This window comes from Falco cherrug, chromosome 7 (assembly GCF_023634085.1).
Source record: "Falco cherrug isolate bFalChe1 chromosome 7, bFalChe1.pri, whole genome shotgun sequence".
NCBI classification, from domain to species: domain Eukaryota; kingdom Metazoa; phylum Chordata; class Aves; order Falconiformes; family Falconidae; genus Falco; species Falco cherrug.
In genome coordinates, this window is record NC_073703.1 from 18,024,535 (window position 1) to 18,039,067 (window position 14,533).

General features: G+C 39.7%; 1 protein-coding gene across 1 annotated transcript in view; it reads right to left on the reverse strand.

Moving 5' to 3' along the window:
- Nucleotides 1–611: 611 nt before the first annotated feature.
- The window catches only part of PRTG (protogenin), a 91,794-nt gene continuing 77,872 nt past the window's right edge, over nucleotides 612–14,533 (reverse strand). Inside the window, 5 exon segments of the mRNA XM_055717353.1 lie at nucleotides 612–6,766; nucleotides 7,611–7,715; nucleotides 8,692–8,857; nucleotides 9,776–9,896; nucleotides 11,078–11,260. Coding sequence (XP_055573328.1) covers nucleotides 6,377–6,766; nucleotides 7,611–7,715; nucleotides 8,692–8,857; nucleotides 9,776–9,896; nucleotides 11,078–11,260 — 965 coding nt within the window. The 3' untranslated portion in view covers nucleotides 612–6,376.

Genomic DNA, 14,533 nt, shown 5'->3' on the forward strand with positions numbered 1-14,533 from the left:
GGCACTGCTGTTCTAAACCCAGCTCTGTACCTAACTGTCTAAACTGCTTGGCTAATTTTTCAGTTGCTTTCAAGTGGCAATCAGCAATCAACTTGCCAGCAATAGAAACTTTTTAATCCCTACAGAACATCATTTCCTCGCTACTTTAATTTCACTGACTTTTGCCTGGAATGTAGTCCTTTGTAAAAACAGCAGTTTGCCTTTTGACCAACAGCAACTGCATTTTCGTAGTTTTCTCAATATGCTGAACTACCCGCTTTGACAGTTCGCAGGTGTAAAATGCTGGGGAAAACTCAGCAGTGCGGCTTTGTCAGCTGCTTTGTGTATGTGAGAACAACTGCGCCAAGAACCACATCTTCCACACCCAGTGAAAAGGAACCAAAACTGAGATCTTGCACGGGTGTCTGGCAGTAGTTGGAGTGCAGTTTACTCTCTACCTCTTTCTATGACTTAAATGCCAACACCTCCCCAGCCGCTCAGCCTAAAACAAGGCACTGGATTTGTGTCTTCCTTGCTTTGAGCCACTCGGAGACATTAAAAATAAAATATTTTCTCAAGTAGCATTTTTACTAAGGAAAACTTTTATTTCAACTGTGCAATCAATCAGTATTTAGACAGCAGTTTCATAAACATTTGGCATTTAAACTTCTATTACTTTTTGGCATGACCTTGGGATAGTATATAAACAACCCTGGAGGGGAAAAATGAACCAACACACTAGGTAACATTTACTAGAATGCTAGAAAAAGAAAAACAAATCCACATTATTAAACAAAATCGTTTTTAAAAGACATTAAAAAGTTACATTCAAATCAGGGCAAACATTAGCTTCCCTCACGCAATGGAATTCACAGAGCTGATCCCCTGAGACAAATATAAAATTAATACAATTCAGCTCTGTCCTCCATTAGCCAGTCAGCCACTGCTGCCCTTAGAAGAAAATGGCACACGGAGTGAAAGGATCCAGACCACCACAATATGAGATACATACCTGGCTCCTACACTGGCAATTCATTCACAACTTAAAAAAAAAAACAAAAACAAAAACACACCCAAAAGCCAAACAATCAAAAAGCAACATTTGTATAAGTCAGTTTTTCATATACAGTCAGTCTTTACTGAAAACGTACCAGGCAGATGCAATGTGGGTATATGCAACCAGGAAAAGCCGAACACTTCCAGGAGCACAGCTCGCAATGGAACCAGCGGGACAACAGCGAAAGCTTAAGCATGTGTTTACATCCCTTTTCAGTCAGCTGGGACCAGACTCAATGTAAATTTAGAGGAATTTCAAAGAAATAAAACTTACATTGGAGCCAAATTGAATTTGTGTTCTTTTCATACCGGTCTCTCTTAACAGAAAGCGATTTGGTTTTGCACTTGTATTGAATAATAGTATTTTTTGGAAACACATGTTCCAAAATACACAGTTACACAAATAACATTTTTTACTTATGTTATTACAGAAAGGCGCTCAATATTTCTTGCAATCAAATTCCTCTGCTTGCCATTACAGCTGCAATTGCAGCAACCAGTAAGCGTGTAACAATTGTTCAAGCTGAGAACTACCTCTTTAGCAATTACTAGGTGTAATTCTGCTTTCAATTTTACCCGAACAACTTCAGTAAATTGATTTCTGTGAAATACCACCAGAGCTACACCTGTGCAGCTCTCTCTGCGGTTGCTGTGAATGACCCCCAAACCCGCCAACATTCCCCATGTGAGGAGACAGACTTTGCCCTGCATGAACTTCATTCTGTAACAAATAAAATGAGCAAGAGCTCCTGGTCTTAGGGCTTGCAAGTTTGCTCAGAGCAACATGTTACTGGGAGTTGGCTACTATGCTTGTGTATGCTCAGGCTGCAGCAAATGGTAAGTCATTCGAGTTGACTTAGTTTGCAATGAAAAGGAGGTAAACTGACTTGAAATACTCAGTATTTACTACAGGCTAAGACTGGTTGTATGGAAAGTTACAGTGGACCTCTGATGCATGGTAACTTGTGATCTTACAAAAATCCATTTGCCAGTGGGATTTTAACTACACGAGGATTCTGTCCTTTACAAGAAAAATAAGGCTGTGAAGATTTAAAAAATGGACAAGCAAAAAGCTGATGATGTCTCTCCAGACCATGAAAACTGAAATAAAGATTAATTCTCCCATTGACTTAAAGAAACAGATTGACGACCCTCATTTAAATAAGGCAAACAAGATTTAGCTCATTGTCTACAGCAAAGGAGTAAAACCAAAGATGGAATGAACTACAAAGAATAATTTTTAAAAAGTACAGAAATCTCTCAATACTCTTCTGTTAGAATCTGGTAAGTTATACAGAAAATACACAGCCATTATAGGAAATTATTAAAAGTGATATGTAGATTTTTCAAGTTTCTCTTACAAAAGCAGAGCTATTAAAAAAAATAAATTAAGTATCTACTGATAGGCCTTGTTCTACACAGCATACACATTCCCAGTTCTCCTAGGTAACTCCTGAAAGATGAGAATACTTTTTATTTGTTAAATATGAAGAAAGAACACAAGTATAACCGAGGGCAGATCAAGCGTTTGGGTTTGGATGCAGGTCCTGCAGAACAGGCATTGCTGTTGCAATCAGAGGGCAGAGTCCTCACATGGCAACACAATTAGCATGGTAAGCCAGTTTCCAGATTTCCTCTGTAAATTTTGATGCTTTTCAAGTTACATCAACTGTAATAACTTTGCTTGCTTTTTAAAGTACCAGGGTTGCATATACATTCATTACACCAGCCATGGCTCCTTAGTTCTTAATACACTTAAACAAAATCAATTCACATAGTGTAACACTCAATTCCACATTTATGTTCATCTTCCAGAACATATTTAGTAAAATTCATAATTAAAAAAAAAGATAATTTTTTCTCCAAGACCCAGTTTCTACAATCATAACCAAGAAAAAAGAACACTGGAAAACCTGAAACCATTCTGCCTTGCTGTGTTCTGCCAGCTCTTTCTAGGCGAACAGAGTGAACAATGTTTAAATATGGAAAACTGATTTCCTTAGCCACAGGTATAAACTTCTAAGAAAATTAGTATCTGTAGTATCATATCAATAACTGCATGTGTTCGCTTCAAGGATATGAAGCATTTTAACTCTGAGCCCAATTTTGCACTGTTACAATCATGAAGCTTTGAATCTGTGATTGAGTTCAATAGAGAATGTATCAATTTTTTCACAATTTTTCTGGAGATCCTTTACTTATATTGGTGGAGTTTTCAATCATAAGACAAACTCTCTCTCAACATCTTGTGATATAGTAGTAATAGGCCATGAATTTTGAGGAAAACATATTTTTTGTTCTGTAGTAATCACGACTACATGACAAGGTAAAGGGAAGCACGTGAATGTAGACTGGGTTCTGGAGAAACATATTTAATTGGTTAACATAAAAATAAAGAAAAAAGACAGAATAATTAATGCCTAACTAAGCTTGCCTATACGCTGAGGTAACCTTAAATATCTTTGGTTTTCTTTATTTGCTGATAAAAAGTACCTTAACAAAACATTAAGTGACGAATAGAGTTCTGTGTGCACTGCTCTCTTAATACACTGAGTATTTTCAACTCTGGCTACTGAAGTTAGAGCATCTATATTAGATTGACAAATTTTATATGAAGTCTGTCTCTCTCTAAATTATCCATGGGTTATACTACAGAGTGGGTAACCAGAAGTAGTAGTTTAGGATTTAAAGTATTTACCTGTAGTGAAGGTCGTAACATTACATCCCATTATCAGTACTTACAGCAAACAAGTCTTTGGAGAAGCAGTTACCATCTGCATATCAGCTATTTCTGAATGAAACTAACAAAAGAGGCTACTCTGAAAGATGAAGTGTGAAACTTCATGCTACAGTTACACATTCTTAATCTAGTTTTGATTAATGCACACTTTACCTAACTAGAAACAGTACTCTGCTGTACACTAAACATTCTGCCTGATGAGACCAAAAATAAATCTTTGGTGAAAAGGTTTTCTTTTTCTTCAGCAAGTAGATAAAAAACTGTTCAAAAATATTATTTTTAATACTGTATTGTTGATCAACTACATGCTGGAGAAAAAAAATTACACTTGGAAGTCTTTGGAGATATCTGCTGGTATTATTATAACTTTTTTTAAAAGCTCTTGTAACAACAAGGTAGTTAAAATTGTGGAAGCATACAACTCATCTATGCAATCAACTACTACAATCAAGAAGCCCTATTGTTTTTTGTTAGTAACTACTTACACAATAAAATGTATTCAGCTCTTCAAACCTATAGCTTTTAACTAGTTCAATCACTTTTGGACAATATGTGGCTTCCTTCTACAGAAAAGTCTTTGGTACAAGATCGTTTTTAAAGCATTTGAATCAACACTGTTACGAGAAGGTGAACACGTACTGTCTGGTTCAGAACTAGCAAACAGTTACAAGGTAAAGGACTACAGGAACTAGAGGCTGATCCAGCAACACAAAACAGAACAGGAGGGCTTACTGATGACTTCTGACCACCTCTGGATACGTGAGGAACAATACAGAAGTCAGCCTGGCCTACCTGAGGGGCAACATCTTGGCCCCAGGAAAGTCAACGGGAGTTCTGACAGATTCAATACAGCCAGGAGTTCCTATGGTTGCTTTCGCACAACCTTACATTTTAAACTTTTTTTTTAAGTAAAAACATATGCCTCATTTTTTTTCTTTTCTTCCTTTCTTTTTTTTCTTTTTTTTTTTCTTTTTTTTTTTTTTTTAAAGTAAAACAGGGAAAGAGGAGGAGTGGAGAAGAGGCCTGGATATAGGTACAGTCAAGTTTATAACATTGAATGATTCCAACCTCCTCCCTCCCTCTCTCTCTCTCTCCTATTAAAAAACAAAACATGATACCCTGTCAGTTTGCTCCACGTTTCCGTGAGGCAGCTCAAAAGTAACAAACTGTTCCCTGAGTACAGGAAAAAACAACAACAACAAAATACCCCAAAAACCACTAGAATAACTTTTAAAGGAGGTAGTATAAAACAGGAATTGCATGGGTTCAAGGCAGTAGCAGTACTCACCTCTTTCAACAGACTCTTCAACTAAAGCTCTGGCTTTTTTATTTCTCATGGTAACCTAATCAGAGTTTTAGATTGGCATGTGGGTAAAGTCACTCCCTGAGCTAAAATTCCTGGCTAACAGCACACTAGGCGAAGGCAAGGAGCAGGGCTGCATCCTAACAACAGCTCTGAGACATACTACGATGCTAGCAGTGCCTATCAGCACTCAAAGCTGGGTAAAAATTAATATAAACTCATGATACAGTTTACTTAAAACATCTAAGAAGCATTTAAGGCATCTTCCTGTACTCCAAAGCAACTTTATGAATACTAAAAAGGCATAAGGCAAATTAGTAATTTCATAATATATAACGCAAGGCACCATTGCTAGAAGTACTGTGAATACTCAGCATTATTACCCATTCCATGACTCTCAAGCAGAGCCAAACTGTTTGGAAATGCTGAATACTTCATTTTGCCATGCTTTTTAGCATTAACTGTCAATAAAGGGGCAACATTTGTCGCTGTGGGGAACCCAACATGTCCCAGAGCCCTAAGGATATAGCATACATCCTACCAGCAGTTGCTGGCACAAATTTCTGGGGGAAAGGCACTGTCCTAGGCTTACTGGGGTTATGAGAGATCAAGAAGTACAAAAGATTTCATGTGGCTGCATACATGGAAGCACCAACTCCGGTTTTCCCAGTTTTTAACATCCTCTAAGTCAACCACATTAAATAATTACATTTTATACTCTGAGATTTCCTTCTTTTTAAAGACAGAGCTTCAGCTAAACAACCTTGTTCACCTACCTATACAACTCCCTGATCACTGAGCGCATACACGTGCGCGCGCGCACACACACACACACACACTCTCTACACACAACTGGGGGGAAAAAAAACCAAAACCAAAACATACCCAAAATAAAACAACACTACTAGGAAGTATCATCAGTTCCATAGCTGAGACCAACTAGAACACAAATGAGGTAAAGCAGTTGTCATTCATAGTTTGCCTCTCGGCAAACGGAGGTAGATAGTCAGCAAAAGGGCCAACAGCCTTCCCTTTGCTCCAGTGACATATTTTTAACTTTAGTCGGAAATCTTCACTGTCCTTTCACATTTGTTGACCACTGAACATTCAAAATGAGTGAGTTTTAAAAGACAAACAAAATAAAAAAAAAAAACAAACAAAAAACCCCAAACATTCAACAGAAATATGGGATCACCTGCTAGGTTAGTCAGGTTTTCCACAATAAAACTTTGGCTCCCTGTTCATTGTCCTTCGAACAGACATACACTGCAAGAATGTCTGGCGTGGCCCTAAGGGTGTCAGTTTTGCACCGCAGAGTGGATCTGAAGAAGTGAGGTAGGAGTCTGGTCAGTAGCAAACGGCAGAGGAGACTCTGTGCAGTTACTCATGGCAGGGCTCAACGTGTTCATATCCAAGTCACTGCTTACAAACGGACCAGTAGTGGGAGGGGTGGCACTTGTCACAGAGGAGAGGTGTATCTCATCGTTGGACTCGTGAGAAAATCTTCCGGAGTCACCGGTCTCGTGGCTTCCTTCACTGTTGGCCGAATGCTCCGTATCGGCAACAATACTGAACGGCACCTGGAAATTCGACTGCTGGCCAGGAGAGCTGGGGGAGTCATCCTCACCGAGCAGCACAGTGGTGCCTGGCTTATACAGACACACCGCCTGGACAAATCTTCTCTGAGGCTACATAAAAAGCAGAGAGGAAAAAGTTGTTGAGCCTCTAAAAAGCTGAGCCATAATTTGAGTTTTTACTATGTTGCCCATCTCCTGTTCTGCCGGAGTGCCTCTAACCGCATTGGCTCGGAACAATCTGGGCTTCCTTACAGGAGGTTAAGAAGAATCAATCTCAAGTCTTGCTCGTATTTTTCCGTAATGGAAGAAATAATCCCTTCTAGCTAAGCATGGCTAATCAAGGATGATTTCACTGGAGAGAGCTGAATGGTATTTTAAAAATATACTCGATAGAGCTCTCTCCCATCCCTTCATGCATATTCTTTTAAACATTACTCCTTGGGTGGCAGCAAATATACAGCCACTTCTGGAAATATTTTGGACTATTAATTTACCACACGGGTATCAAGACTTCCTATTCCTTAAAGACACAAGAGCACAATACAAGTTACAATTCAATGAACATTAGTTAGATATCCCATAGGTGTGAAATTGCACGATAAAGTTCAGGATTTAGTTTAACACTTCAGAATTAAACTGTTATTTTTCTCATTCAAATAGCAAATGTGTCCAGACCCAGTACACAGAAATCCTTCTGCTCACAGATAAAAGGGCACAGGCAAGAAAGTAATCAGTTAACCATAAAGGGTTACAGTATCTAACATCTTGGGACAGAAAATGAAACTTCCAGAAGACTTTACTACAAGGTAGAACACCATTGACCTTTACACAACTGAAACAAATTACAACTTAAACCACTAATTGTGCTTTTCCATAAATAGGAAAGTATGTATCTTCCTTTGCAAACACGGGGTACTAGTGAAGGTTGTCCATCTCTGCCCATTAGACCAATTACCTCCTCAGTCTTCACCTTCTTAGTATCCTGGAAGAACAGCCACCTTTTCTTGCAGTTAGCCTTTGTGACAGGCCCGTAGCTGTTAATAATCAGATCAGATCCCCCCTACAATAGAGACAGACACACAGCGATTTATTTTAACATATTACTTTTCTAAGATACTTGAATTTTTTTTTCTATTTCTACCTATTGGCTCCATACTGAAAAGGAAGACAAATGAAGTCTTAGGACTGAGTCACATTTGTGTGGTCTGGTATTCATCTACTGCTTGAGACAAGTCAAGACTAGAGCCACTAAATCTGGCCAGCCCCCAGGCCAGCCCCAGCAGCTACAATGCTGCAAGCACACAGCAAAATATTCCAGGCCCTGCTCTTGCTCTTCTACTTCGAACGTGACCATTCACAGACATGGTGTCTGTGCCTGTACTGGGGTCTGTTTCCATTTCCCAGCTCCTGCACATGTCCTCAGGGAGCAGCTCCATGCAGGTTGGCAGCGTGTACAGAACAAGCCTTAAATCAGTGTTGGTGCGTGGGAAAGGAAGGCCAGTGTGGTTTTGTCACACGGGGCTCCTGGACTATAAGATTCTAGGCATCCACTGATAAATCCTGCCATCTACATTAATTTATCATTTGACCAAATATGAATCTATGAAATGTAAGGTTGTTTTACCAGAAAATATATAGAAAACCAATATTTTCTTTAATACCTGCTTAGTGTCATGCTTGACACAGGCACTTCGAGACCTAGGTGCTGACAAGGACCCTCTCACCAGCCTCCTTGGACTAGCAGAGGCCACCCAGCAGCCCCAAGTCTACGGAGCTTTTATCCTTTGGCACTGTGTCAGAGCCAAAAACTCTGCAGAGTACAGTGCAAGACAAGCACGCTGAATCAGATCTCTAGCTGAACTGTACAGTAAGTCTTGAGAATTTGACCCTGGATTGCCAAACATGTGCTCGTCCCATAAAAGAACCTCCTGTGGATTTGTAGTGTACATATCTTACTTTTGATAAGGACTCTGATGCTATAGTAATGAATTCTAAAGAAAGATTTCTGTTTTGGGAGTGAGTAAAGCTCACAGTACCTTAGCGTCGATGAAGCTGTTTCCCACTATCATTGGCAATAAGGATTCTTCATTCTCTGCAATTCCTTCAATACCCTTCTCCACCTCATTAGCACTGGCTAATGAGATGCTGGTACGTGACAGCTGGTCAGTGCTTTGCTGCACAGGTTTAGGAGCAGATGTTTTCCTACACAGTGTTAAGAAGGAATAAAATTGACCCACAGGAAGAAAATACAAAAAAATCAAGGATGAACTTCAAAGCTATTATTAATCAAGTAATATTGGTATATTCTTGGCATTTACATTTTGTTATACGATACTGCTAACTCTCATGGAATTTAAATGTTATTGCTTGTGATAAAAATAACATCTGCTTCCAGTTAATCATACACAGTAGCCTACAAGCTTATGTGCAGACAGGAATTGTTGTGATTAGTAATATTACTCGGAGGAAGTAACCACTAATGATATTAAGACCTTTCTTACCATGCTACACAGAGACTGCCTCCCAATCTGTATTTTTTCCTGCACGTACACTAAAAAGCCCTTGTTACTAAAATACACTTTCAGACAGTTTTTTAATTTATTATTTCAAGTAACTTATATTTGTTCTGATCCCAAAGTTACGGGCAGAGTCACTGTGCTAGTCTATGTCCCATAGGAGCCGACGACAAGACAGGTAGATGGCAGCTTGCGCCACTGCAAAGAAACTGCATCATGGAACTGCTTTGTGTCAGTTTCTCTTGTCCAGCAACCAGAGGGTTAAAGCCTTGCAAACCAGGTCTGGGCAGGCTGGAGGGTTAAGCAGGAAGATGATGTAAAGCAGCATGCTTGTCTGACTCAAAAGGGTTTTTTTATTTGGAAACATGCCTCATACTTAGTTGTCAAAGCACCACTGACTCACTCTGTGGGTTCTTCCTTCCTTTCATTGGAGAAGGGGCTCAGGTAGAGTAGGAAGAGCCAACAAAGTGCTTTGTTTCCACTGCTGGTAGGAACAGGTGAAGAGACAGAGTACTTCAGAGAACTTAGCACTCTTGGAGAAGGCGGCATGTCCCAAGAATCAGTGCATTGAGAAAGGGCTCAGTCTTCAAGAATAAAAACATACCTGGCTTTACTTCGATAAATTAAGATCAGGATGCAGATAAGGATGCACGTCAAGGCTATGCAAACCCCAACAACAATGCCAGTCATTGATTTCTGGTCCAGATGGTAATAGTCAGAATAAGCTATAGCAAAAAAGAGCATAGAAAGGCCCGGTCAATAAGAAGAGTTACGCCCTTCTCCCTGTCACAAAATTAAAAGGGTTACAGTCACAACCACAGAGACAAATGCTTCTTTGTAATGAGATTCCAGACCTTCTCTGTTATACCTTTTGACACTTTTGAAAATAAAACTCGTAGACCAAACAAAGGAGTGTATGCAGGCCTGGTGTGGGGATGGGAAGAAAGGACTGCCCCACACCGCAGCCTCTTTGGTGGCCTACAGCCTGGAGCAGAGGAGCTCCCTCCAACCCCTTCCTTTACAGGGGGCTACTAGACAACAAAGGGAAAAGGCTTGGAGAATTCCAGCCACTGTCACCTCAGAGGGTTCACGCTGGCTTATGCTTTGACATCATGTGTCTGTTAGAGTCATGCCCTCAGGATTAGGTTATTTGCTTATCCAGACCTAAAATACAACTGAATTCCAGGAAGGGAGAAAACCTGAGCAAGAAAAATCCCTGTGTTTTCATCACAATTCCATGTGTAGCGACAAGGAGAGGTTAAAAGGTTTCTGTACCTGAATAATGACTAGCTCTTGCCTCCCCAAATAAATATTAAAAATTTAAATCTGTACCAAGTCACCAAGATAAATGCCATTCCATGGCAGACAAAGACATGTTCTTCCATTCTTATGTGGAGAAGCACTGATGTTACCTTAACGTCCACAAGGTAACACATAGTCTTCCCCAAAGAGCTGCAGGTGGGGCTGACTTCTTTGGTGAAAACACATGCCGGTGTATCACTGACCGACAGGTTGATTTGGGTTTCTGGAATACCAGGAGCCAGCAAATCTCAGCAGATTTATTTGAGATGCCATCTCATCTCTGCTGTGCTGTCTGGTTCCAACTACCAGTACCTCAAGGCAAATAAAGGACTTAAAGGAAGTGCGTTGGAAGAGTGGCTGCAAAGTTGATGTAAAATTCAACACAGTTACATATTCTCCAACTTCTGAGCAAAAGAATTAAACCAGTTCTGAGTTGAACTGAGATAAAAACTCCAAAATGGTTTCATTTAGAAGAAAATGCTACTGTTGGGACCGCCTCACATATAACAGAATGGTTTACCCAGAAAGTGGCTACAAGCTAAAACAAACAGGGATCTTTTTTCCTGGTACTCGTGACAGCAGTAATCAAAAAATTGCTACTGACTTGTGGAATCTCCCAGATCCAAGCGTTTAGGCCTCTGATTAGACTCTGATGTCTCCTTCGGCAGGACAGCAAGTTCTACTGCATTTGAGAAGGGTCCTTCTCCTACTTCATTGGAGGCTGCTATTTTGACCAAGTAGACATTTCCTGCTACAAGGTTTTCCAGCAAAGCCATGGTCATTGCTCCTATGAAAAATTTGATAAACAGTTCCAGTTAGACAAAATCTGTGGAAACAGACTGAGATTTAGACATTGGGACCTACGCTTTTTTCCCCAATACAACCTCCAAATCTTGTTTGAGGACTGTGATTGCTTTCACGTGTTCTAACCTGCATATACAGGGTACAGAGACACACTGGAGTTCCCTGCTTGTACCTTCTGTCCTTTCTGTCCATACTGCTTGAACACAGCACACTGCCAAGTGCCAGTATAGTTCAAAATCAAGAACCAGGTATTGACTACAATACACAGCATACTAGTCCTAAATCCAGTGTTATTGTGATAGTGTTTCTGTTGTGATCATACCTGTGAGGAGATGCTCCAAGCATTAACCAGACTTTCAGGCAGAGAAAGCAGAATGTTAAGAGCTCTCTTGTGTACGAATCTACATGCCACTCCTAGAGCCACTGTACCATGAATGTGAATGAAAATCGTCATAACAAAATAATTCAGGTTCAGTTTGTCAAATTTCAGGTCTAGTTGGTTAAATGAACAGGACAGATTTGGAAAAGTACATTATACCATGCTTTTAAAAATGAACCCCTATTTAGACCTGCATAGGCTTCCTTGATTATTGTACATCTAAGCTGTGCTACTAAAAATATTACAGAAAAATTTTCTCCCATGCTAAGGATTCATTTCATAAAGTCCCTGAAGGCAGGAAAAACAGATTAAGAACATAAATAGGATTCACTTGCATTGTCCTTAGACCGGCAAAACTCCTATCAAAGTCAACAACAGCTTTGCCTGGCCGGGGACTGCAGACTGCTGCTTAAAATTCCAATTCCTTTCCAAAATGCCTGTGTTTCTTCCTACCATAGAAATATATTGCTTTTCTTTCCCCAAATAGTGGCAGTTACAGGCTCAAGCCTATCCCTTGGTCTCTTTCACATATACCATTCAGTTTCTCAGGCTGAAGTCTAAATTTCAACCTTTCACATCAGTTTCAGAAGTCAGAATTTATAGTATCATGGGAGCATATAAAATACAAGATTGTTTTGTTGACAGAAAAGATTATACATTTGGCAAAAGGGAAGCTATTTCAGCTCTTCCATAAAAGACAGCCATTAGCTGAAAGCATTTGAAGTAAAATGTGAGGTATCTGTAACCAAAGGAGCTGTAATATTTAGCACCAGCCAGGGCGAAAGGTCACATTTCAATATTACAGGCTCCTTCCCACCAGCTCCTTTCAAATCTGCTGCATTGCTGAAGCAAGTAAGCACTTTGCACTGATTTACTGCACACCAAGTGTGTAAAGGCTGTAACTTCTTATCCACTTGAAGAGATCTAGGGAAAAGGGGGGAGGTGGCTGGAAGATAACTCACATCACGAATCAGCAACAAACTGCAGCTGTATTTTCTAATTCTGCCATGCCTAACACAAGCTCAGTCAAATTAGAGGGTTTCTGATTTTAAGTTGGTGGATTGGTAGAAGTATCATGCATAAACCCATGCTAGGACTTTTAGTGTTTTGGTTTGGTGAGGGTTTAGGTTTTTTTTAATTGGGGGGTGTCTTTGGAGGTATGAGAAAGAAATGGGTTAAGATTTCACAAATCTTCTGCATAAGTTTAGTGTCAAAACAACGCTATTTATTGCATAGGGTTAGCTGATCTTTTCAGAATAAATGCATTAAAAAACCCAAACCCCACCTCTACCTCAAATTTACCTATGAAAGGACTGTAACGGGACTATCACGGTATTTGCTCAATTCTAACTCTGAAAAAGACTTTTTCATCTGTACTTTAACTAAAAGCATTACAGATTATCCTAACGTGTCAAGATGCTCAAATTCCGTGCCACGCCTCAAACCCTAATATATCTGTCAAAATAGAAAATTAGTGACTCTAACATGGATGGACACAGTAATACACTGAGATTTATAGCTCTCCATTTGCTCATTTCCTCCAACACTTTCAGTACGGGAACACGTGAAAATGTTTACTGCTATTGCCATCCTGTCATCCAAAATACCAATGGGTAAAATACTATTTGAGATGCTGTTCTGTTTCACAGCTGTGGCTGAGCTGAAGTACATACCTGAAAGCAATTCAGCCACTTTGCTGCATACAACAAATTCAGCATATCATCACCAGAATGACAAGATTTACCCTTCAAATATAAGCTCTCTGTGAATTTAAATCTGCTGGGTTTTTTAGTGAGTAAAAACTGATATTAAATTGGTCTTTTAATATGACAACTGTTTCTTTCAACAGTTTAATGGGACAACTTTGTATCACTGTTTCTGTGAACAATTTTGATAGTGAAAACCCATAGGCTCCATCTTCCCCCTATAGTTAGACCTCACTGATATTTCAGAGACTAATTATTTTTCACAATTAAAAAAACCCAACTTAACTTGCTTAATAATAGTCATTTTAGTGTTATTCTTCCCAGCTGACCATTATACTTGAGGCCAGCCCAATGAATACCATTCTGCTCCAGCAAAGACCAAGTGGCACTGGCACCCGTCAGAGTGGCTGTTGTCCTCTCTTCAGGAGCAGCACAAAGGACAACCACCGTTATCTTTGAACTGAAACAATTCACTCACACCAAAGGCAAAATGAATTGTCCTCCATCAGCGTGTACTCGTTAAGTTTTATACATTTTCTCCCCAGAAAACGTAAAGCTTCACACTCTGCTGATAAACTTTCAGCCATGAAATGGCACAGACCAACAAAAACTCTTCCTGGGCAATCCTCTTCAATAAGTTGCTCAGGCACATGACTTTACTCTCTAATACCCAGCTTCTCTCTCCGGTTTAAAACATTATTAGAACACTATCTATTCTAAACTGTCTCTGCCTATTCTGAATTCCAATCCAACAGTAAATGCCTTTTTTTTTCCTGGCTATTGTAGAAATCTGTTCTTGAGGCAGCTCTTCAGGTCACAGTATTATTCTGGAAAGTGCCTATAAAAATTTAAACTGTACCTACACCTAACCACAAAGATGTGATTGCAGTCCCTATCACTATACCTGAGTTACTGTTAGATTACCTAGCTGGGGCTCAGCAGTAGAATAAAGCCAGAGTTAAACTGAATTTGCAGAGCAATTTAGTGGGAGTAGGGGAAAGTTCATTAAGCAAACTGAGCTAACTGGATTGGCAGTGATCAAAAGGAACATAAACCCACACAGCCACATTTATAAATTTATTTCTGGAGAGCAAGGCACTTCAGATTTGAAAGAGTGCGTTTACAGAACGAAACCGTCACAATCATGGTTGCAACAGAACTAAGATGGATA